The 26,652-nt window shown below is 42.0% G+C and overlaps 1 protein-coding gene across 16 annotated transcripts in view; it reads left to right on the top strand.

The window, feature by feature from the left end:
- The window catches only part of LOC131413868 (HLA class I histocompatibility antigen, alpha chain G-like), a 105,671-nt gene that overhangs the window by 58,562 nt on the left and 20,457 nt on the right, over positions 1-26,652 (top strand). For 9 of the 16 annotated variants that reach the window (XR_009222043.1, XR_009222048.1, XR_009222045.1 and 6 more), the window contains exons 1-6: positions 15,823-16,031; positions 16,280-16,549; positions 16,795-17,070; positions 17,689-17,964; positions 18,104-18,223; positions 18,676-18,708. The exons of 1 other annotated variant lie outside the window; for it this stretch is intronic. Coding sequence is in view for 8 of the 15 variants with exons in the window: in XM_058554818.1 (XP_058410801.1) it covers positions 15,875-16,031; positions 16,280-16,549; positions 16,795-17,070; positions 17,689-17,964; positions 18,104-18,223; positions 18,676-18,708 (1,132 nt within the window). In the remaining 7 variants the exon portion in view is untranslated. Of the gene's footprint in view, positions 1-15,820; positions 16,032-16,279; positions 16,550-16,794; positions 17,071-17,688; positions 17,965-18,103; positions 18,224-18,675; positions 18,709-18,802; positions 19,477-26,652 lie in introns of those variants that run through there. 6 more of the 16 variants (XM_058554815.1, XM_058554812.1, XM_058554819.1 and 3 more) reach the window with 6 other exon arrangements.

Here is a 26,652-nt window from a genome sequence, read left to right on the forward strand (position 1 = left end):
AGGGGATGCTCATGGGGAAATGAAGAGAAAGAGAAAATAAGGACATCAGTGGGTCTAGCCCAAGAAGAGAGGAAAGGCAGGAGCCACGGAAGGGAGGGGTATGGGAAGAGGTGGCCTAGAAGACACCTGTGGGGTTGTGTTTAGAGAGGGTTTTCTGGGTACTGGGCCACAGAGAGTGAAGGGCCTGTTCCACCCCTGTAGGGACCAGCCCTGGTCCCGTATTTCCAGGATTTCCAAGGTCCCACTCCCTGCGACCTCATGGGTGATCTGACACCAGGCCAGAACAGCTCAGGCCTTCAGTGTCCATTCTTCATCTACCTTCCTCAACAACCTGAGGGGCCAAGGAGCCCCAGAGGACTGTGAGTTACACACCATCATGGCTCCAAGGATCTTGGCAGGAGACGATGACGCTGGCAACTGACTTCCTATTTCCCAGGATCTGGAGGTGGCCCTGCCTGTCTGCAGCTCTCTGCCTGGGGACCCAGGGATCCTGCCTCTTTCCCTTAGGTGACCTAAGTGCCAGAATCTTCAGTCTTGACCACCTCAGGCCCCACTGTCTGCTACCCCTAACACTTGAATATATGAGCTTTGCACCCCAGCCCCAAATCTCATTTCTACCCTGACGGCTGACCCAGGGGGATGAGGGTGCCCAGCCAGAGGAGGGCTCCCCAGGGCCTCGAACCCTGCAGCTGAGCCACATGGCCTGCAAGATAGCCAGAGTCGCCTCCAGGGCCCAAGACATATGGGGCCCTGGAGATGGCTCCATTGGTGAATTCTACCAAACATTTAAAGAACAACTAACACCAATCTTTCTTTAACTTTTCAAAAAATTGAAGAGTAGGAAACACTTCCTAACTCCATTCTATGAGGTCAGTGTGGCCCTAATACCAAACACAGACAAAGACACTACAAGAGAGGAAAACTACAGACCAATATCCCTGATGAATATTGATGCAAAAATCTCAACAAAATACTAGCAAACAAAATTCAGCAGCATAATAAAAGGATTATACACCATGGCCAATTGGGATTTATTCCTGGAAAACAAGAATGGAAAGCAAGTTTCAACATATGAAAATCAGTCAATGAAATATGCCACATTGACAGAATGAAGGGGAAAGAAAACACGTGAGCATTTCAGTTGAGGCAGAAAAAGCATTTGACAAAATTCAACAACACTTGACGATAAAAGAAATTCAATAAATTAGGAATAGAATAAAAGTTCCTTCACATATTAGAGGCCATGTGTGAAAAACCCACAGCTAATAGCATGTTTAATGGTGAAAAACTGAAAGCTTTGTCCCTAAGATCAGGAAAAAGAGTAGGATGCCTGCTTTGCCACTTCCTTTCAACATAGTATTAGAAGTTCTAGCTAGAGCAATTAAGCAAGAAAAAGAAACAAAAAGCATACAAATTGGAAATGAAGAAGTAAAATTATCTCTATTTGCAGATAATATAATCTTATAAGTAGAAATCCCTAAGAATTTTACAAAGACAGACACAGACAATTGTTAGAGCTAATAAATGAATTCAGAAAATTTGCAGGATAAATATTAACACACAAAAGTCAGTTGTATTTTTATACATTGACAATGAACAATCTTACATGGAAATTAACAATAACATTTATAATAACATCAACAAGAATGAAAGACAGAGGAATAAACTAAACCAAGGGGGAGAAAGACTTATACATTGAAAACCAGAAGACATTGCTGAAGAAAATTAAAGGAGACGTAAATAAATGGAAAGATATCACATGTTCATGAATTGGAAGACTTAATGTTGTTAAAATGACACTAGTACACATAGCAAGTACAGATTCAATGCGTTCCCTATCAAAATCCCAACAATGTTTTTTGCACAAATGGAAACCCATCTTAAAATTAACATGGAATCTTAAGGGAACCCAAATAGCCAAAACAATGCTGGAAAAGGAGAAATAAGTTGGAGGACTCACACCTTCTTATTCAAAAACTTTCTACAAAGCTGCAGTAATCAAAACAGTGTGGTACTGGCATAAAGAGAGACATACAGACCAATGGCATAGTACAGAGAGCCCAGAAATAAACTGTCACATATATAGCCAACTGATTTTTGACCAGGGTGTCCAGACCACTCAATGAGGAAGAACAATCTTTTCCACAAATGGTGCTATGAAAACTGTATACTCAGAGTGACAAGATTGAAGTTGGACCCTTCACTTATACAATATACAAAAATTAACTCAAAATGGATCAGAGCTCTAAACATAAGAACCAAATTATAAAATTCATAGAAGAACACATAGGGGGAAAGTTTCTTGACATTGGATTTGGCAGTGACTTCTTCGATATGACACCCAATCCACAGGCAACACCAACAACAAAATAAACAAATTGGACTTCATCAAAATTAAAAACTTTTGTGCATCAAAGGACACTATCAAGAGAATGAAATGTGAACCTGGAGGACTGGAGAAAATACTTCCAGATCACATGTCTGATAAGGTATTAATAATCAGAATACATAAAGAATCCTACAGCTCAAAACAAAAAAACAAAGAACCCAATTCAAAAATGGGCAAAGGATTTCAATGGACATTTCTCCAAAGAAGATATGCTAATGGTCAATAAGCACATGAAAATATGCTCAACATCACTAATCATTAGAGAACGGCAAATCGAAACCACAGTAAGACACCACTTCTCATCCATTATGAAAAAAAGAAGCAGTAAATAACAAAAGTTGGCATGGATGTGAAAAATTGGAACCCATTTGCACTGTTGGTGGGAATGTAAAATGGTGCAGCTGCTATAAAAAATAGTATGGCAGCAGCTCAAAAAATTAAACATAGAATTACCACATGATCCAGCAATTCTACTTCTGGGCATATACCCAACAGAATTGATAGTAGGGTCTCAAACAGATATAACACTCATGTCCATAAGTGCATTATTCACAATAGTCAAAAAAATAAAAACAATCTAAATGTCCATCAATAGAAGAAAGAATAAACAAAAGGTGGTGTATACTTACAATGGAATATTATTCAGTCTAAAAATAATAAAATTCTGATACACACTACAACATGGATAAACCTTGAAAACATTATGCTAAGTGAAATAAGCCAGACACAAAAGGACAAACATATGATTCTACTTCTATGAGGTAGAGACTAGAAGAGTCAAATTCATAGAGACATAAAGTAGAAAAGTGGTTACCACAAACTGGAGGAAATGGAGGAATGGAGAGTTATTGTTAAATGGATGCAGAGTTTCAGTTTGGGATGATGAAAAAGTTCTAGACAGAATAGTGGAGATGGTTGCACAACAATGGGAATTTACTTAATGCCACTGAAGTGTACACTTAAAAAGGTAAAACGGTAAATTTTATGTTATATATTGAAAGAGAGAGAAAGAAAGAAAGAAATGAAAAGAAAGGAAGAAGGAAAGAAAGGGGGGAACAGACGGAGGGAAGGAAGGAAAGGAGGAAACCCTGAAACAATTGGCCGCTCCCCTCCCTAGGGCCAGCCCCACTCAAAAAGAAAGCTAGGGTAGAAATACTTATATCACACAAAATAGACTTTAAAACAAGAACTGTAACAAGAGACAAAGAAGGGCACTACATAATGATCAAGGGGACAATCCAACAATAGGATATAACACTTGTAAATATCTATGCACCCAACATAGGAGCACCTAAATATATAAAGCAATTATTAACAGACATAAAAGGTGAAATAGACAGTAACACAATAACAGTAGGGAACTTTAACACTCCACTTACACCAATGGATAGATCATCCAAACAGAAGATCAATAAGGAAACATTGGCCTTAGATGACATATTAGACAGATGGACTTAGTAGCTATATACAGAACATTCCATCCAAAAACCAAAGAATACACATTTTTTTCAAATGCACATGGAACATTCTCTGGGATAGATCACATATTAGGCCACAAAACAAGTCTCAATAAATTTAAAAAGATTCAAATAATACCAAGCATCTTTTCTGACCACAATGGCATGAAACTAGAAGTCAATTACAAAAAAAGAAAATCAGAAAAGCCACAAATATGTGGAGATTAAACAAAATGCTACTGAATAATGACTGGGTGAACAAAGAAATCAAAGGAGAAATCAAAAAATACCTGGAGACAAACGAAAATGAAAATACAACATGCCAGAATTTATGGGATGCAGCAAATCAGTTTTAAGAGGGATGTTTATAGCAATACAGGCTACCTCAACAAATAAGAAAAATCTCAAAGAAACAATCTAACAGCGCACCTAAAGGAACTGGAGAAAGAAGAAAAAACAAAGCCCAAAATCAGCAGAAGGAATGAAATAATAAAAATCAGAGCAGATATAAATGAAATAGATACAAAAAACAATAGAAAAATATCAACAAAAACAAGAGCTGTTCTTGGAAAAGATAAGCAAAATTGACAAACATTTAGCTAGACTCAGCAAGACAAAAAAGAAGGCTCAAGTAAATAAAATCAGAAATGAAAGAGGAGAAATTACAATGGCTACCTCAGAAATGCAAAAGATTATAAGGGAATACTACAAAAAGCTATATGCCAACAAATTGGATAATCTAGAAGAAATGGATAAATTCTTAGAACCATGCAACCTTCCAAAACAGAATCAAGAAGAAATAGAGAATTTGAATAGACCAATCACCAGTAAGAAGATTCAAACAGTAATCAAAAACCTCCCCAAAAATAAAAGTCCAGGACCAGACGGCGTCCCTGGTGAATTCTACCAAACAGTCAAAGAAGACTTAATACTTATCCTTCTCAAACTCTTCCAAAAAATCAAAGAGGAGGTGAAGATAATCCTATTCATTCTACAAAGCCATTATTACCCTGATACCAAAACCAGACAAAGACAACACAAAACAAAGAAACTTACCAGCCAATATCATTGATGAACATAGATGCAAAAATCCTCAACAAGTACTAGCAAATTGGGGTCCGGCCCTGTGGTGCAGCAGTTAAGTGCGCACGCTCCACTGCTGGTGGGCCCGAGTTCGGATCCCGGGTGCGCACAGACACACCGCTTGTCAGGCCATGCTGTGGCAGCATCCACATAAAATGGAGGAAGATCGGCACTGATGTTAGTTCAGGGCCAGTCTTTCTCAGCAAAAAGAGGAGGATTGGCATGGATGTTAGCTCAGGGCTGATCTTCCTCACACACACACAAAAAATACTAGCAAATCGAGTACAACAATACATTGAAAAGATTATACACCATGATCAGGTGGGATTTATTCCAGGGATGCAGGGACGGTTCAACATCCACAAATCAATCAATGTGATACACCACATTAACAAATTGAAGAATAAAAATCACATGATCATCTCAATAGATGCAGAGAAAGCATTTGACAAGATACAGCATCCATTTATGATAAAAACTCTCAATTAAATGGGTATAGAAGGAAAGTACCTCAACATAATAAAGGCCATATATGACAAACTCACAGCTAATATCATCCTCAATGGTGAAAAACTGAAAGCTATCCCTCTAAGAACAGGAATCAGACAAGGATGCCCACTGTCACCATTCTTATTTAACACAGTTTTGGAAGTCCTAGCCAGAGCAATCAGGCAAGAAAAAGAAATAAAAGGGATCCAAATTGGAAAAGAAGATGTGAAACTGTCACTATTTGCAGATGACATATTTTATATATAGAAAACCCTAAAGAATTGGCCAAAAAACTTTTAGAAATAATAAATGAATATGGTAAAGTTGCAGGATACAAAATAAACATACAAAAATCAGTTATGTTTGTATACACTAACAACGAAGTAGCAGAAGGAGAAATTACGAACACAATCCCTTTTACAATTGCAACAAAAAGAGTAAAATACCTAGGAATAAACTTAACCAAAGAGGTGAAAGATCTGTACACTGAAAACTATAAAACATTGTTGAAAGAAATTGAAGAAGATGCAACGAAATGGAAAGATATTCCATGCTCTTGGATTGGAAGAATTAACACAGTTAAAATGTCCATACTTCCTAAAACAATCTATAGATTTCAATGCAATCCCTATCAAAGTTCCAATGATACTTTTCACAGAAATAGAACAAAGAATCCTAAAATTCATATGGAACAACAAAAGTTCCTGAATAGCCAATGGAATCCTGAGAGAAAAGAACCAACCTGGAGGTATCACACTCCCTGACTTCAAAATAAACTACAAAGCTGTAGTAACCAAAACAGTATCGCACTGGCACAAAAACAGACACATGGATCAATGGAACAGAATGAAGAGTCCAGAAATAAACCTACACATCTACAGACAGCTAATTTTTGACAAGGGGGCAAAGAACATACAATGAAGAAAGGAAAGTCTCTTCAATAAGTGGTGTTGGGAAAACTGGAGAGCTACATGCAAAAAAATGAAAGTATACCATTATCTTACACGATACACAAAAATTAACTCAAAATGGATTAAAGATTTGAATGTAAGCCCTGAAACCATGAAAATTCTAGAAGAAAACATAAGCAGTACACTCTTCAACATCAGTTTTAGCAGCATATTTTCAAGTACCATGTCTGACCAGGCAACGGAAACAATAGAAAAAATAAATAAATGGGACTACATGAAACTAAAAATCTTCTGCACATCAAAGGAAACCATCAACAAAACAAAAAGACAACCTAACAATTGAAAGAAGATATTTGCAAACCGTATATCTGATAAGGGGTTAATATCCAAAATATGTAAAAAAAAAAAAAAACCCACACATCTAAACCTAAAAACACAATTGAATAATTGGCAAAAGATATGAACAGACATTTCTCCAAAGAAGATATACAGATGGTCGACAGTCACATGAAAAGATGTTCGACATAATTAACTATCAAGGAAATGGAAATCAAAACTACAATGAGATATCACCTCACTCTCATCAGAATGGCTAAAATTAACAAGACAAGAAACAAGTCTTGGAGAGGTTGTAGAGAGAAGAGAACTCTCATACGCTGCTGGTGGAAGTGCAAACTGGTGCAGCCACTATGGAAAACATTATGGAGATTCCTCAAAAAATTAAGCATAGAACTACCATACAATCCAGTTATTCCACTGCTGGGTATTTATCCAAAGAACATGAAAACACGAATGCCTAAAGATACATGCACCCCTATGTTCACTGCAGCATTATTCACAATAGCCAAGAATTGGAAGCAACCCAGGTGCCCATCAAGGGATGAATGGATAAAGAAGATGTGGTATATATACATGATAGAATACTACTCAGCCATAAGAAATGATGAAATCCAACCATTTGTGACAACATGCATGGACCTTAAGAGTATTATGCTAAGCAAAATAAGTCAGAGGGAGAAAGTCAAATACCGTATGATCTCTCTAATAAGTAGAAGATAAAAACAACAACAAACAATCACATAGAGACAGAAATTGGATTGGTGGTTATCAGAGGGGAAGGGGGAAGGGAGGAGAGTGAAAGGAATGATTAGGCACATGTGTTTGGTGATGGATTGTAATTAGTCTTTGGGTGGATAACATGATATAATCTATACAGAAATCAAAATATAATGATGTACACCTGAAATTCACATAATGTTATAAACCAATGTTACCTCAATAACAAAAAAAAAGAAAAAATGACAAAAATAAATAAATAAATCAGAACCAATAAACTTTCAGTTAGGAACCATCAAGGGAAACATGTGTTTCTCCCGGTAAAATGTGCTCCAATTCATTTGATAGGATGAGACCTTTTAGAAGCATATAATGTTCATATCGCCTTTTCACTAAAGGGTGAAATGATTCTAGATTTAGAAAATGTGAATGCTGACCAAAATTTAGTTACTGAAAAATTGATGGTTATGAAATCAGTAGCTCAGATAGACCAAATGAAAATCAATGACCTGTTATTGCAAGTGCCTAAAGAATTATGGTCATCTTCGTCTTCAGATATTGGAAAAATTAAATCAGCCACTCCTGTTAAGGTGACTGTTGACAACTCTAAGCCTCTACCTAATATTTGACAATACCCACATAAACCAGAGGCCCATTAAAAGGAATAAGACCTATTGTTCAGGGATCGCTTGAGAAAGAATTGATAATTCCTTGTACTAGTCCTTGTAATACACCTATTTTACCAGTAAGAAAGCCAAATGGGAAAGGCTGGAGATTAGTTCAAGATCCGAGAGCTATAAACAATATTGTGATTCCTCGACATCCTGTGGTCCCAAATCCACACACTTTGCTCTCAGCCATTCCAGCTGACAGCTGCTGAATTTCAGCAATTGATTTATGCAGCACCTTCCTTAGTGTCCCAGTAGAAAAAGACAATCAATATCTTTATGCGGGAAGATTACCAGTATAAACCTTGACGGTTATGCCACAGGGCTATCCTGAAAGCCCTACTTACTTGTCTCAAATACTCAAGGCTGATTTAGCTAATGTAGATTTTCCTAATGGCTCTACCTTAACTCAATATGTACATGACTTTCTTTTGTGTTCCAAACTAAATTAGACTCCCAAAAGGACACCAATCTACCTTCTACAACACCTAGCAGCTAAAGAACGTAAGGTGTCCAAAGATAAACTCCAATTTTGTTAACCTATTGTAAAATATTTGGGGCACCTAATATCTAAGGATGCACTATTGATTGATTCTGAAAGAATTAAAAGAATTTTGGCTTTTTCTTTCCCCAAAACAAAAAAGCAATTGAGGGGATATCTAGGACTGACCGGATACTGCAGGAATTGGGTGCCTAACTTTTCACTCGTCGTTCAACCTTCATGTTCATTATTTAAGTTTGACCAGCCTGATCTGATTGAATGGATCCTAGAAGGAGAGAAAGCAATAAATACCTTTATGTAATAAAGTCCATCTTGGCTCAGGCACTGGCTTTAGGTCACCCTAACTACAACTTGCCATTTATCCTCTTTGTGCATGAACATAAAATGCTTTAGGTATATTAATTCAAAAACATCATTAATTCAAATTCAACATTAATTCAAAAACATCAACCTAGAGGATATTATAGTCAGCAGTCAACAATTAGACTGGGTAGCAAAATGACTTCCACCTTGCATGAGGGCTATTACAACAATGGCTCTCTTATGTAAGCCTACTGAAGAAATGATAATGAGGTCTCCTTTAACCATTTATGTCCCACATGCAGTTGAATCCCTTCTAAATTCCCACCACACTCAGCACTACTCTGTAAGCTGATTAGCCTCTTATGAAGTACTGTTGCTTTCTGCACCTAGTATTACCTATACTGATGTAATAATCTTAATCCTGCACGCTTGCTTCTAGTACCACAAGAGGAAAATGACCACCACTGCATTTTATTAAAAAATTATCTTGTTCCTAGGAATGACTTGCAAGAGACTCCTATTGATAGTGATAATCTAATTTGGTTTACATATGGGCCCTATTTAAAAGATGAGCAGGGACATTACTGAGCTGGATATGCAGTAACATCCACAGTGGACATAATTGAAAGCTTTTCTATACCAGAGATAAAATCAGCACAAGCTGAATTAATGCTTTAACTTGAGCTTGTCAACTAGATACAGACCAGATAGCAGATATTTATACTGACAATCATTATGCCTTTGGAGTGGCACATGACTTTGGAATGCTATGGAAATGGTGAGAGTTCTTAACATCTTCAGAGCAACCTATAAAAAATGAAAAACAGGTTGCCGAGTTGTTGAATGCCATATAACTACCAAAACAATTAGCAATTACTAAGATACCAGGGGATTACAAAACTGACACTGTGGAAGCTAAAGGAAATTGACTTGCTGATGTTACTGCCAAACAGGCAGCTTTAAATTCTCATCCTGTCCAGCCCTGAGAATGCCCACTGCTGTCAGTTAACCCTGCTAACCCAATAAAAGATTTTCTTCTACATGCTCAAGAAATCACCGCTGAAGAAGAGAAGCAAATCTGGCAACAAAAAGGAGGAGTTTTGAGGGACCAGCCCCATGGTGTTGTGGTTAAGTTCAGCACGCTCTGCTTCGGTGGCCCAGGTTCAGTTCCTGGGTGTAGACCTACACCGCTCATCAGTGGCCATGCTGTGGCAGCGACCCACATACAAAATAGAGGAAGACTGGCACAGATGTTAGCTGAGGGTGAATCTTCCTCAAGCAAAAAGAGGAAGATTGGCAACAAATGTTAGCTCAGTGTGAATCTTCCTCAGCAAAAAAAACGGGGGCGGGGTCGAGATTTTGACCCCATCACACAAATGTGGTTTGGACCTGACAAAAAGCCTATAGTGCCTGTGGGATCACAACTGCCATTATTTCAGCATATATGTCCTTTGACTCATTGGACACCTGAAAAGATGATTTTATGGGGAAAACAATATTTTTGGAAACTTTCTTTCACAGTGGCTCATAAAGCATATGCTCATTGTCCTATATATCCTAAATATAATCCCAGGAAACCACTTCATGAGTCACAAGGACACTTTCCCCTTCCTAAGGGACTCTGAGGTATGGCAATTGGGCTTTGTTCACATGTCACCATCTCAAGGATACAAATATATTTCGGTAATGGTTTGTATGCTTTCACATTGGGTTGAGGCCTTTCCTTGCAGAAGACCAACAGCTGTAATAGTAGGTAAATTGTTATTGGAAAGGATAATTGCTGTTTGGGGAATTCCTTCTGAGTTAAACAGTGACTGGGGAGCGCATTTTACCAGACAAGTAATTAAATCTATTTGTGACATTTGGTCAATAATGCAGCACTTTCACTGTGCTTATCATCCCCAGTCATCAGGATTGGTGGAAATAACTAATGGCACTATCAAAACTCAATTGGCAAAAGTTTCAGAAGCATTTAATCTCTCATGGCCAAAAGTTCTTCTGCTAGTACTTCTTAATCTTATGTCTACACCTTTCGGTAAACATCGCCTGTCTCCTTTTGAAATAATAGCAGGATGGCCTATGCAATTAGATGAGAGAATGTATGAACCAACTTTACCCAAGGGAGATATATTACATTATTGTCAGGGTCTTATTGAGTTACTTAAAAGATATGAAAAGTTGGTATCTGATTCCTTTCACAGTGAGGTCCCAGGAGATGAAGACCTTAAGGATCATGGACTACAACCTAGAGATTTTTTTTATTGGAAAAGGCATCAAATAAAAGGACCTTATCAGGTGTTATTGACTAATCTATGAACTGCCAAATTAAAAGCCATAGACTCACTGATTCACATCTCTCATTTTAAAAAGGTCCCTCCAACCTGAGTGGATTTTGACCCCTGTTGCTGACATCCAGCTTTGACTGACTAAGACAAGCACCACCAAGCCAAGATGAGAAGAAGATGACATCAGGGTAGACAGCTCCTCCCAGGACTCAGGACTAGGATTGTTTTCTTACTTTTCCTCCATTTTATCACATCTGCTACCTTAGACAATATTGGACTCACTGTCTATCCTCCCCTGGCCCTCTATTACATCCCAAGGAAATATCACGGCTGCCTGCCAATCTAACCAATATAAGCCCAAACACAACCTTAGTTTCATAGTATGATGACGACTTAGATAAAATGTTTACGATTCCTTGAGTGTACCCTAATATTCTCTTGGCTTTTGGAACTTACTTTTTGGTATATGTATATTACAGAGGGCCATTGTAAGGGAAAACTTTCAGAAAATATTACCTAATACAAATCTAACTTGCAGTGTATAAAATACCCAACAAACTGACCACTAAGTATCTATAAACTTAGAACATCAATTATTAAGTATCTATAAACATAGATGATCAATTATTAAGAAAAGTTCATGGATCTGATGGAAAAAAATTAGTGGCTGCTTGCTCAGTATATCAAAATAGCCAATGTACTTATAAACCATGTTTTTGTGAATGCAATGGCCTAAAACGAAATAAGAAAAAATAATGGATATCTATTAAAAATTCCATTTTAGGGGTAACCTGCTGGGTTCAACTTTTTCCTAAGTTTAATCTTACTGTAAGACCAGGAAGATTACAGAAAAACCTATGGCATACTCTAACAAAGATATATTCAGGTGTTAGTACTATCCATTTAACATTAGTCTGGGGAACACAACATTTTTGGGTCCAAAACCTTTATCCTAATTGCACCAATGATGTTAAGCTGCAGTGGCAACAACACATTTGGTGGATTAATCAGCACTGGCCCAAAAGGACAAAGCAAACTTTGGAGCGATAGGATCAGGGTTAGGTAATCTTGGACAGGCTGAATTTACTTTTACTGAAGAAAGACATTCAGAAGAAAAAAATATTCTAACCCAAATGGTAAATTGGAGGGGCTATTATTGCAAGAAGAAAGTAAAGGATGGAAATCTGCTTGGGCTGATAATTTAGTACTAACAAAGTGGTTAAAACAGACTGAACGTATCATGGCAGAAAATGCCCATACCCAACAATGGGAAAGAGCATGCCCTTTAATTCAAGAAGGGCTTTTTAGACATGCTAATTCAAATGGAGTCGAAGTAGCAATGGGTCAATGGCCTTCTTTGCTCACAGCAGAAGCCCAAAATGTACATCTATGGAAGTTATATAGTTCACCTAACTTATGGAAATTTATCAAAGAATCCTGAAATTCACGTAAGTGTTCTATCACAGCTTTAGCGCCTAAACTTACAACAAGCCACGCATATGATGTTGTTCAATTGGTAGGAATAGGGATCATTTTAAGTTCTACCTCTAAGATTCTCCCTCTTGGGGGAAGATGGGCCTAACTATCAAGTAATTCCTACTGGACCCCTATATCCATTCAGATTTGTGAATTCCAACAATGTATGTGGCTATGCCTTGAACAACGATGGAACTCCGGATTTACTACCAGTTATCCTATAACAACTACACACATACAAAAAGATATATGGTATGTGAGTAGAAGAAAATTTTGTTCAGAAGGTTTAAAAAACACCTCCATCTTTCTTTTTGACCTGTATTGTCAAAAAAATATCTTTTGTCATAACTTTACTTCTATATTGTGTAATACCGGCTTTTCTAGTCAAACAGAACTGCCTAGCTTTAATAAGATGTATACTCATATTGATATTGATTATCAAATGCTTTGAGAAATAGGACTACATCCACCACAAGATGTAATTTCAACGGAATCTAATTGGGCTGAAAAATCATTACAGGTAGCAACTGAAGATCTTATTACTATATTAAATCAGTCTGCCCAAATTTATCATAACAGTAGATAAGGGAGGCAAACAAATACTTAAATTAGTACAAAATAGCCAAAATACCTATAGCAGATTCTTTGGTTTCTTCTCTTGTCTCTTTAAATCTGTGCCTACTCCACATTGGTTATTTCAAATATTATTAATTGGCTTCTTATTATTGTTATTATATCTGTTCTATAAACGTTATAAACAATGTGATTGCAAAAAGCCACATAAAAGTACATGTACAATGCTTATACAACAATTCGATCTAATTTACGATATGTATAACCTATAAAAATACTTCCCCCATCAGCATATACCTCCATGCTTGTCAATTATATTTGACTATTTCCCCCCAACCTGGATAACCAGGCAAGTCAATAAAAATAAAAGCCCAGCTCTGTGGGACATGATGGATCCAGAGCAGGAAGGAACCACCCTGGCTTTATGGGACAAATATCTTGATCATTAATGCTTTCTATTGAAAGATTATTGATCAAAAGGGGAAAATGATATAAGAAATTTTCACATATTGAGGTGTGTAGGAGAGCCACTCTGGTGTATACCTGATTTGACCTGAACTTTATGCAGAAAAAAAAGCCTGACTTACATTGTGCTGACTTACATTGTGAGTCAAACATACATTGTACATTTGCTTTCAACATTACCCTAAAGTAAAGATATACTCTTTGAAGATAGAGATGCATGCCTCCCTCCCTATGACTCCAATTCCTGTACTCCTTTGAAGATAATTTTCTCTTCCCAGATGACAGGGTCATGTTGACCCACTGTAACAAAATGTCTCCTTGAAACCTTGAAGGAATGTACCCCTGTCATGCTTGCTGTATGTTCTTTGTTCTGAAGTGGTATATAAACTGTGCCGAAAACCATACTTCTCTAGAGCACTTTCTTCTTTGGCGAAGGCTGCACTCCCGGGCTAGTCCTCAGTTTGGGTTGAAGAAAACTCTCTTCTATTCTTTACTATAGATTGATTATTGACTATTTGCATCAACAATTCATTCTGTGGGGCTGCCTAAATACTAACTGCCTCCTTATGTTATCAGTTTAAAATATAATAAGTGTCCTTCCAAGTCTTGGCTATTGTGAATAAGGCTGCAATGAACACAGGGGTGCATGTACCTTTGCAAATTGGTGTTTTCAAGTTCTTTGGATAAATACCCATCAAGGGACGAATGGATAAAGAAGCTGTGGTATATATACACAATGGAATACTACTCAGCCATAAGAAACGACGAAATCCAGCCATTTGTGACAACATGGATGGACATTGAGGGTATAATGCAAAGTGAAATAAGTCAGAGGGAGAAGGTCAAATACCGTATGATTTCCTTCATTAAGTAGTAGATAATAACAACAATAAACAAACACATAGGGACAGAGATTGGATTGGTGGTTACCAGAGGGGAAGGGGGGAGGGAGGAGGGTGAAAGGGATAATTCGGTACATGTGTGTGGTGATGGGTTGTAATTAGTATTTTGGTGGTGAACATGATGTAGTCCATGCAGAAATAGAAGTACAATGATGTACACCTGAAATTTTTACAATGTTATAAACCAATGTTACTGCAATAAACAAAAAATTAAAAAATAAATAAATAAATATAAAAAAAATAAAATAAAATATAATAAGTGTCCTGATAAAACATGCGCACTGCTTAAATTTGAATAACTCATAAAAATAGGTAATGCAGGGGCACTGCTGAAGGGTGTCTTGACCCCATTGAGCACTGGCAACTTTGAGGTGATTAAAGCTTGTAGGTGACCCTAGTTGGAATATACAGAAATAAACTGCTTCCATGTGCTTCTTTGTACTGAGGATATGTGGGGACTCACACAGACACACTCAAGGCTATGGAATGAAGATCATTTTAAAGTACAGCCACCTGGAATCACAGATATACTGTCCAGGAAAGTAAAACTTAGGAGCTTTGTGAGTCTGATTGCAGTACTGTTTAGATACTTTTATATATAAAGGGGCTAAATTCACTTCTTTCATAGATTAGATTCCTGATGTTCAGGGGTTTTCAAGATTGTGTTACCCACTGTAGTTAATGAACAGAAAGGAACCTGATGTCTATGGGAATCTCTAGCTAGTGTTTCCAGGTGCAACTCCTTCAGATGTAAAGAGAAAACCCCTGTTCTGCCACCTCCATTCCCAAGGCGAGCTCACTCACTAGTATCAAGTTCCCTGGGGGTGAGCTTTCTTCTAGAAGAGTCCAGGGGCAGAGGTAAGGGGTGGGAGGCAGGGAGTCCATTTCAGGGAAAGTGATTCCAGTAAGAGGAGGGAAAGGGGCTGATCCCAGCCTGGGGGGGGTCTCTCCGTGGTTTCCTCAGACACCCCCGGGGCCAGGACTCAGGGAGACAGTGTGACAAAGAGCTCTTGGTGCAGGAGGAGAGGGGTCAGGGCAAAGTCTCAGGTCCCCGGACGTGGCTCTCAGGGTCTCAGGCCCGAGGGCGGTGTCTGGGGCGGGAAAGCTCAGTGTTGGGGAGTCCGTCTCCCTGAGTTTCACTTCTCCCTCTCACAACCTGTGTCAGGTCCTCCCACCTGGAGACTCATGACGCGGCCCCAGTTGTCACTCTCATTGCGTGTCCGGTTTCTAGAGACGCCAATCAGCGTCTCCGCCGTTCCCGGTTACACAGTCTCCATGGACCCGCCAGTTCTCCGACTCTCCCCAGACCCAGAGGATGCGAGTCAAGGCACCCCGAACCCTCCTCCTGCTGCTCTCGGGGGCCCTGACCCTGACTGAGACCTGGGCGAGTCAGTGCTGGGTCGGAGGAAACGGCCTCTGCGGGGGGCGGAGCGAGGGGACCGCGCGGCGGGGACGCAGGACCCCCGGGGAAGGTGCGTCTCCGCGGACTCAGGCCCAGACCACCCCCAACACGACCCCTTTCCGTCCTGACCCTTTCCTCCTCCCCCTCCCTCCTCTTTCTACCGTAAGGTAAGTCCTTCCCCTTCTCGGTTCGCCACTCCTTTTCCGTCTCACGATCCCTTCGCCACCGCCCCGCCACCTCCCGTCCCCATCACCCTTGGACCCGGGACCCGCGCCGGGAGGAGGGTCGGACCCGGTCTCAGCCCCTCCCCGCCCCCAGGCTTCCACTCCCTGAGGCATTTCAAAACCGTCGTGTCCCGGCCCGGCCGCGGGGAGCCCCGCTTCATCGCCGTCGGCTACGTGGACGACACGCAGTTCGTGCGGTTCGACAGCGACGCCGCGAGTCCGAGGATGGAGCCGCGGGCGCCGTGGGTGGAGCAGGAGGGACAGGAGTATTGGGAGGAGCAGACGCGGAACGTCAAGGACACCGCACAGAATTTACGAATGGAACTTAACACCCTGCGCGGCTACTACAACCAGAGCGAGGCCGGTGAGCGACGCTGCCCCGGTCCAGGTCACGACCCCCACCCCCACGGCCGGGCCGGGGTCTCCGTGAGTCTCCAGGTCCGAGATTCACCCCAGGGCTGCGGGACCCGCCCGGCCCCTCCACCTAGGTAGAGCCAGCGGGGACTTTTGCCTGGTATCCTTTTCAGTTTAGGCTTAAAGGCTGCCTGGTGGTCGGGTCGGGGGCGGGATTGACCACAGTCGCGGGGCTGACCCAGGGGGCGGGGTTAGTGTCTCACACCTTCCAGTGGACGCACGGTTGCTACGTGGGGCCAAATGGGAGCCTCCTCAGCGGGTACAGTCAGTACGCCTACGACGGCGTGGATCACCTCTACCTGAACGAGGACCTGCGCTCCTGGACCGCGGCGGACACGGCGGCTCAGATCACCCGGCGCAAGTGGGAGGCGGCAGGTGCATCTGAACAGCACAAAAACTACCTGGAGGGCACGTGCGTGAAGTGGCTCCGCAGATTCCTGGAGAACGGGAATGAGACGCTGCAGTGCGTAGGTACTAGGGGCCGCGGAGCCTCCCCGATCTCCCCTCAGGCTGAGGGCTTCTTACGAGGAGAGGAGGAAAATAGGATGACACCAGAACACTCCCGTCCTGTGGGTCAGAAGACTAAGTCCGTTTGGGTTTTCAGATCCGGTACCAGAGAGTGACTCCCCCAGAGGGCGCGCCTTCCTCTCAGGGACATTAAGGGGTCCACTCTCTCGGGGATGGAAGGGGAACCTAACTTGAAATAACTGACAATTGGTTCCCTTTGTCTCTGGAAGCAGCTCTGGGACTTTATCTCTCAGTTCTTGTTCTCTGCCCCACACTCTGTGTGTCTGAGGTCTGACTCCAGCTTTTCTGAGTCACTCGGCCTCCACCCAGGTCAGGACCAGAAATCCCTTTTCTTCCCATCAAAAACCTGCCTCATACCCTGGGCTGTCTCACCCTGATTCTAGAAATTTCCAAAGAAAAAGAGATCATCCTTGAAGCCTGTATCCAGGCTGGTGACTGGATTTTGTGCTTCCATTCCCCCAGTCCAGTTGTCCTGTCCATTCTCAGGATGGTCACATGAGCGCTGCTTCAGTGGCCCAAGACAGATACAAAGTTCTTGAATTTTCTGACCCTTCCCCTCAGACCCACCAAAGACATATGTGACCCACTATGCCATCTCTGACCACGAGGTCACCCTGAGGTGCTGGGCCCTGGGCTTCTATCCTGCGGAGATCACCCTGACTTGGCAGCGTGATGGGGAGGACCTGACCCAGGACACCGAGTTTGTGGAGACCAGGCCTGCAGGGGACGGGACCTTCCAGAAGTGGGCGGCTGTGGTGGTGCCTTCTGGAGAGGAGCAGAGATACACGTGCCATGTGCAGCATGAGGGGCTGCCTGAGCCCCTCACCCTGAGGTGGAGTAAGAAGGGAGACGTGGGCTCAGAGCCTCTACTCAGGGAAATCAGGAGCCCTTCTGGAGACCTTCAGCAGGGATGGGGTTGAGGCCTGGGGGTCAGGGCCCTCACCTTCCCTTCCCTTCCCTTCCCTTCCCTTCCCAGAGCTGCTTCCTGAGTCCATCATCCCCATTGTGGGCATCATTGCTGGCCTGGTTCTCCTTGCAGTTGTGGTCACTGGAGCTGTGGTGGCTGGAGATGTGATCCGGAGGAAGAAGCACTCGGGTAAGGAAGGGGTAGGGCCTGAGTTTTCTTGTTCCACTGTGGGGTTTCAAGCCCAGATAGAAGTTTGTCCTGCCTCCTTAATGGGAAGTACCGTCCACACCCACCTGTTCTTTCCTGATGTGGGGCCCTATTGGCTAACACTTGCTCCTTATTAATGCACATGTAATAATGAAGGACAAATTTATCACGTTGATGAGTCTGGTGGTGGGGACCTGATTCCCAGCAGTCACAGGACAGAGGGGAAGGTCACTGCTGAGGACAGACCTCCGGGAGGGTGGTTGGTCCAGTCCCTACATATGTACTGTCCTCATGTTTCCTGATTCTGCCTTGGGTCTGTAGTCACAGACTACAGGGTCTGGAAACTTCACTGGGGTCTAAGACTAGGGGGTTCCTTTAGGGCCTCATGGCCCGGTCTCCTCTCTGGTTTCTCACAGGATGTTTTCTTCCCACAGGTGGAAAAGGAGGGAGCTACACCCAGGCTGCAGGTAAATATGGAGTGGGGAGGAACCTGAGACCTTTGGGATAGTATAGACGGGATCCCCTGGGGGGAGCTCACCCATCCCATAATTCCCCCTTTAGTCTCGTCTCCTGTAGGCTCTGACCACATCCTGTTGTGTTCTACCCCAGGCAGCAACAGTGCCCAGGGCTCTGAAGTGTCTCTCCCAAGAGGTGAGATTCTGGAGGGCCTGAAGTGGGGAGAGGTTGAGGCAGAGGGGCAGGACTGGGTCATGGGGATTCTTTGGTTGGGACATTTTGAACCTGCGGTGGGCTGTTCAGAATGTTACCAATTACAGTCACTGATTTGAATTTGTTCATGATTATTTTCTTCTGTAGTGTGAGACAGCTGCCTTATGGGGGACTGAGTGATGCAAGATTTGTTTATGACCCCTCCCACTGTGACTTCAGGAATCTCTGACTTGTCTTTCTGCAAAGGGCATCTGAATGTTCCTATAACCATAATGTGAGGAGGTGGGGAGACTGGCCCACCCTGTACCTACTACAAACTCTTCCCCACACTGACCTGTATTCTCTTCCCTGATCAACTTCCGTTCCAGCAGAGATGGGGCTGGGCCATCTCTATCCCTGTCTTAACTTCATGTGCACTAAGCTGCAACTTCTTACTTCCTAACTGAAAATAAGAATCTGGATATGAATCTGCTTTTTCAAATTCTTGCCATGAAAGATTAATGGGTTAATTCAAAAAGAATATTTCTAAAATTTAGGAGAGGAAATAAATGGAAGCGTTCAGAACATTCCAGAATCCATGTGTTTGCTGTGCTGAGTCTGTTGCAGGTGGGGACAGGAGAAGGCTGTGAGGAGTTGAGCATGGATCAGGCCCGTGTCCAGTCAGTGCTCAGTGCATCGTGGGCTTTGACACGGCCACTCCTGGGCTGGGTTATCTCTCTGCTCCTTTGTCCTTGGCCCGTCAGTAAACCTTGTCCCATCAGGACCTGTAATTGCAGGGACTTAGACATCATTTGGGCCTTGTGTCTCCAGGACCGTGGCTGCAAGGGCTGCGTGTGACTGGCTCAGCCTAGACTAAGGCCTGGGTCTTGGCCTCAGCCCCCTTTTGGGTGTTTGTTTATGTAGAGGATTAGGCCTGTTCTTATTCTTGTGTACAATTGCTGGTCGTATTCTTCTCTGTGGGACCCGTGTCTCTGATAGCAGCAGGAGTCGTTTGGCCTGTCATTGTCCCCACAAGGCAAGGCAGCCCTGCACACTGGCATCCGTGGTGTCCAGAGATGAATTTTCAGGCTCATCCAGCTCTGCTCTCCATCTAGGGCTTGATTGTCATTTCCACCTTTTCCCAACCTTCTCAAAAGAGCCAGATTCTCAAATTAGAGAGGAGGGATCTCATAATTTCTTATGCTAGATAAGTTCCTGTTGGGATTCTTCTGCTCTGCAGCCTGCCCTCTCTCCTGGCCCTTAGCTCTAGTTATCCTAGTGCTGGCTCCAATCCAAACTCATGATTTAAAGCAGAGTCTACTTTAGATTTATATTTGCTTGGCAAATAGGACCCATAAGTCGAGATCATTGTTTTCTGAAGAGAGAAATGTATTGTGTGCTGTGGTGTGCAGGAGAGTTGTCTGGGAGGGAGAGATGGAGGGAGGGGGAGGGGAGAGCAGCACTTGTGAGAAAAGTGCAGGTAGTATTGATGACAGTGTGAGTGCAGGTTGTGCTGTAGCTGCCACAAAATAGCACGTGGCCTGAGGTTACATTATTAAAGATACTGTCTGTAGAATAGGGAGGTGCTCTACACTGATCATTCATTCACCTAATATGGGTTGTGTGTCAATGTGTGACACTATTTTTGCATGAGGGAAACATCAATGAAGTAAAAACAGAAAAATTGCTGGCCTTGTGGAGCATATGTTGTAGTGGGAAGAGACAGACTACATGCTATAAGAGCAGTAAATAAGGAAAGTGTTTATGTTAAAAGGTGTTAAGTGCTATGGAAAGAATGCAGGCGGGAAGGCGATCCAAAGGCTGGAGGTGGGGACAGGGAAGATGGCTGTTTTAATTTGAGCGGTTAGTGTGGGCCTCACTGGGACGGTGACCTTTGAGGAAAGATGTGAAGGGCATGAGGAATTATCCACGAGGATGTCTGGGGGAAGTTCTTTCCAGGCAAGGGAACCACCAGTGTAAATGCGCTAGGGCAGGAATGTGTCTGTGTATTCTGGGAAGAGCATGGGGGCCAGTATGGCTGGAGCAGAGAGCAATCGAGATGATATAGAGGTGCAGCTAGAACCACGTAGGCCTGGAAGATGTTAAAAGTGTTTTGGCCTTTGCTCTGAGTAAGATGGGGAGTTACAAGACAGTTTAGCGCAGGAGAGGGACACGGTATGACTTCTCCTTTAAAAGGACTACAATGGGGGCGGAGTCAAGATGGCGGCGTAGGCAGACTCTGAACTCACCTCCTCCCGTGGACACAGCCAATTTACAACTACTCGTGGAAAAATTACCCCTGAGACAGAACTGAAAACTGGATAAGAGGAACTCCTGCAACAACGGACAATCCTAACTGGGGTAGAAGAGGCAGAGACTCCCTTCTAGAGAGGAAAAACGCCGCCTTCACAAGCCGCCAGCTTCACGGCCGCTGCGAGCAGCGCACAGGTACGCACCCTCCCTGGAGGTGCAGGTCCCTGAGCCGGGGAGCGCCCCCGCTGTGGGCATTTTGTGGACCCAGCACAATCGAGACCAGCGGCATAATATCTGACTTTGCCTGCTACTAAAGCATTGGGTAGCACCCCCAGAAAACCCGGTTCACAAAGAAACTAAAACTGGCTCTTAAAGGGCCCGCGCACAAACTCACCCGTTCCAGAAAGCATCCTAAAATCACCAGAAAGAAAGGTGCACAGTGCTTCGGTGACAAGAGACTCACCTAATAGGCCCTGAGTGCATCTCGGTGAGGGGTGAGACCTCTCCAGGGACTGGGACATTGGCGGCAGCCATTGTTGTGGCCTGGTGTGAGCATGCTGACACAGACGCCATTGGAGTTCTCCCTGAGACCTGCTAGCCCAGGGTCTGCTCCACCCGCTAGAGCACCGATTTAATCCAGCTCAGCCAGGGCAGGCAGCCCACCCTAGAGACTGGCCCCACCCAACAACAAGCCCTCAGGCAACGTGTGGGCCTGCATAGATTGGTGACTGGATTCTCTGCAGCCTGGCAACTGAGCTGACTTGAGCGGGGCAGGGTGTGCACAAGGAGCAGGTGGAGAGTGTGGGGTGGTGGCGGAGTGTGTGGGGCTCCCGCCATGGAGAGACTGGGTCCGCTTGGGGAGGTCGGGGCGCTCACACGGGGCAGGACTGTGTTGACTGTGTGTGTGGACCTGTGGGCAACAGGGCTTGTCAGCTGCAGAAGACTTGTGCTTCTCAAAGATCCACATAGGAGGTTTGCCCCACCTTCCAAAGCCTGAAACAATTGGGTGCTCCTGTGCCTAAGGGCAGCCCCACCCAGCTGCAATCCTCAGAGAGCTGACAAGAGACCTAGTAGGCTAGAGGTTTACAGCAATTGTAAGGCCCTGAGCCTAACAACCTGCCACACTGGGGGCCTACTCACTTAAAAGAAATACTGCAACACAAATGTGGTATTAGAACTTGCAGCCAACTGTGCTGGGGCTCCCCACACCTGATAAAGAGACTGAAGGGCCCACAACAACTACAAGCAGCTGAGCATTACAACAGCTGGCCAGGAGCATAACTCAGCCTCCCTGGGCGCCTATAGGGAGAGCTAACAGGCCACAATAGAAGGACACACGTAGCCCACATAGGGGCCACCCCTGGAACATTGAGAACTGAGGGAAGCACACTGGAAGCCTCCTAAGGCATCACTTACATAAGGTCACCTATCCAAGAGCAGGAGACGTAGCTGACCTACCTAATACATAGATACAAGCACAGGGAAAGAGGCAAAATGAGGAGGCAAAAGAATACATTCCAAGTAAGGGAACAGGACAAAACCCCAGAAAAGGAACTAAGTGAAACAGAAATGAGCAACCTACCCGACAGAGAGTTCAAACTAAGAGTGTTAAGGATGCTCACTGATCTGGGGAGAAGAATAGATGAACTCAGTGAGAATGTCAACAAAGAAATGGAAGATATAAAAAAGAACCAATCAGAAATGAAGAATACAATACTGGAAATGAGAAATTCATTAGAGGGACTCAAAAGCAGAGTAGAGGATACAGAAGAACGGATCTGTGAGCTGGAAGAAAGACTAGAAGAAATTACCCAAGGTGAACAGGTAAAAGAGAAAAGAATTTAAAAGGGTGAGGACAGTCTAAGGGACCTCTGGGACAAGATCAAGCGCACTAACATCCGTGTTATAGGTGTCCCGGAAGGAGAAGAGCGAGACAAGGGGGCAGAGAATCTATTTCAAGAAATAATAGATGAAAACTTCCCTAACCTAAGGAAGGAAACAGACATCCAGGTACAGGAGGTACAGAGAGCCCCAAACAAGATAAACCCAAAGAGGCCCACACCAAGACACATCATAATCAAAATGTCCAGAATTAAAGATAAAGAGAGAATCCTAAAAGCTGCAAGAGAATGTCAAGTTACATACAAAGGAAACCCCATAAGGCTATCAGCTGACTTCTCAGCAGAAACCTTACAGGCTAGAAGAGAATGGCACGATATATTTAAAGTGCTAAAAGGAAAAAACTTACAGCCAAGAATACTCTACCCAGCAAGGTTATCATTCAAAATGGAAGGAGAGATCAAAATTTTCCCAGATAAGCAAAAATTAAAGGAGTTTGTCACCAAGAAACCAGTGTTACAAGAAATGTTAAAGGGACTGATTTAAGGGGAAAAGAGAAGACCATAAATAGGAAAAATTATCTATTTCCACGATTAGAACGTAATGGATACAAATGCACAAAAAAGAGGTTGGATATGATATCAAAAACATAAAAGGAGGGAGGAGGGTAGTTAAAGAGTACAGCTTTCAGACAGAGGTCAAACTAAAGTGACCATCAATTCTGTATAGAAGAAGTAAGGAACAGAGAAGGACTACTAAAACACTGAGAAAAAAAAAAAAGTTAAAAAATGGCAGTAAGTACATACTTATCAATAGCTACTTTAAACGTCAATGGACTAAATGCTCCAATTAAAAGGCATAGGGTGGCTGACTGGATAAAAAAACAAGACCCATATATATGCTGCATACAAGAGACACACTTCAGACCTAAAGACACTCACAAACTGAAAGTGAAGGGATGGAAAAAGATACTCCACGCAAATGGCAATGAAAAGAAACCTGGGGTAGCAGTACTCATATCAGACAAAATAGACTTTAAAACAAAAACTGTAAAAAGAGACAAAGAAGGGCATTACATAATGATCAAGGGAACAATCCAACAAGAGGATATAACACTTGTAAATATCTACGCACCTAATGTAGGTGCATCTAAATATATAAAGCAATTATTAACAGACATAAACACAGAAATAGACAGTAACACAATAATAGTAAGGGACTTTAACACTCCACTTACACCAACGGATAGATCATCCAAACAGAAGATCAATAAGGAAACATTGGCCTTAAACAACACACTAGAACAGATGGACCTAGTAGATACATACAGAGCATTCCATCCAAAAACCGAAGAATACACGTTCTTTTCAAATGCACATGGAACATTCTCCAGGATTGATCACATATTAGGCCACAAAACAAGTCTCCATAAATTTAAATATTGAAATATAAATTTAAAGATTGAAATAATACCAAGCATCTTTTCTGACCACAACGGTATGAAACTAGAAATCAACTATAGGAAGAAAATCAGAAAAGCCACAAATACATGGAGATTACACAAAATGCTACTGAACAACGACTGGGTTAACGAAGAAATCAAAGAAGAAATCAAAAAATACCTGGAGACAAATGAAAATGAAAATACGACATGCCAGAATTTATGGGATACAGCAAAAGCGGTTCTAAGAGGGAAGTTTATAGCAATACAGGCCTATCTCAACAAACAAGAAAAATCTCAAATAATCTAACAATGCACCTAAAGGAACTGGAAAAAGAAGAACAAACAAAGCCCAAAATCAGTAGAAGAAGGGAAATAATAAAAATCAGAGCAGAAATAAATGAAATAGAGACCAAAAAAACAATAGAAAAAATTAATGAAACCAAGAACTGGTTCTTTGAAAAGATCAACAAAATAGACAAACCTTTAGCTAGACTCACCAAGAAAAAAAGAGAGAAGGCACAAATAAGTAAAATCAGAAATGAAAGAGGAGAGGTTACAACAGACACCTCAGAAATACAAAAGATTATTAGAGAATACTATGAAAAACTATATGCCAACCAATTCGACAATCTGGAAGAAATGGATAAATTCTTAGAATCATACAACCTTCCAAAACTGGATCAAGAAGAAGTAGAGAATTTGAATAGATCAATCACCAGTAAGGAGATCGAAACAGTCATCAAAAACCTCCCCAAAAATAAAAGTCCAGGACCAGACGGCTTCCCTGGTGAATTCTACCAAACATTCAAAGAAGACTTAATACCTATCCTTCTCAAACTCTTCCAAAAAATTGAGGAGGGGGGGAAGCTCCCTAACTCATTCTACGAAGCTGACATTACCCTGATACCAAAACCAGACAAGGACAACACAAAAAAAGAAAATTACAGGCCAATATCACTGATGAACATCGATGCGAAAATCCTCAACAAAATACTAGCAAATCGCATACAACAATACATTAAAAAGATTATACACCATGATCAAGTGGGATTTATTCCAGGGATGCAGGGATGGTTTAACATTCGCAAATCAATCAACGTAATACACCACATTAATAAAATGAAGAACAAAAATCACATGATCATCTCAATAGATGCAGAGAAAGCATTTGACAAGATCCAGCATCCATTTATGATAAAAACTCTGAATAAAATGGGTATAGAAGGAAAGTACCTCAACATAATAAAGACCATATATGAGAAACCCACAGCTAATATCATCCTCAATGGTGAAAAACTGAAAGCTATCCCTCTAAGAACAGGAACCAGACAAGGATGCCCACTGTCACCACTCCTATTTAACATAGTATTGGAAGTCCTAGCCAGAGCAATCAGGCAAGAGAAAGAAATAAAAGGGATCCAAATTGGAAAGGTAGAAGTGAAACTGTCACTATTTGCAGATGACATGATTTTATATATAGAAAACCCTAAAGAATCCACCAGAAAACTTTTAGAAGTAATAAATGAATATGGTAAAGTTGCAGGATACAAAATCAACATACAAAAATCAGTTGCATTTCTGTACACTAACAACGAAGTAGCAGAAAGAGAAATTAAGAATACCATCCCATTTACAATTGCAACAAAAAGAATAAAATACCTAGGAATAAACTTAACCAAAGAGGTGAAAGATCTGTACACCGAAAACTATAAAACATTTCTGAAAGAAATTGAAGAAGACACAAAGAAATGGAAAGATATTCCGTGCTCTTGGATTGGAAGAATTAACATAGTTAAGATGTCCATACTTCCTAAAGCCATCTATAGATTCAATGCAATCCCTATCAAAGTTCCAACAACATTTTTCACAGAAATAGAACAAAGAATCCTAAAATTTATATGGAACAAAAAAAGACCCCGAATAGCTAAAGGAATCCTGAGAAAAAAGAACAAAGCTGGAGGTATCACACTCCCTGATTTCAAAATATACTACAAAGCTATAGTAACCAAAACAGCATGGTACTGGCACAAAAACAGACACACAGATCAATGGAATAGAATCAAAAGCCCAGAAATAAACCCACACATCTATGGACAGCTAATCTTTGACAAAGGAGCCAAGAACATACAATGGGGAAAAGAAAGTCTCTTCAACAAATGGTGTTGGGAAAACTGGATAGCCATATGCGAAAAAATGAAAGTAGACCCTTACCTTACACCATACACAA

The sequence above is a fragment of the Diceros bicornis genome, chromosome 14 (assembly GCF_020826845.1).
Source record: "Diceros bicornis minor isolate mBicDic1 chromosome 14, mDicBic1.mat.cur, whole genome shotgun sequence".
Taxonomy (NCBI): Eukaryota; Metazoa; Chordata; class Mammalia; order Perissodactyla; family Rhinocerotidae; genus Diceros; species Diceros bicornis.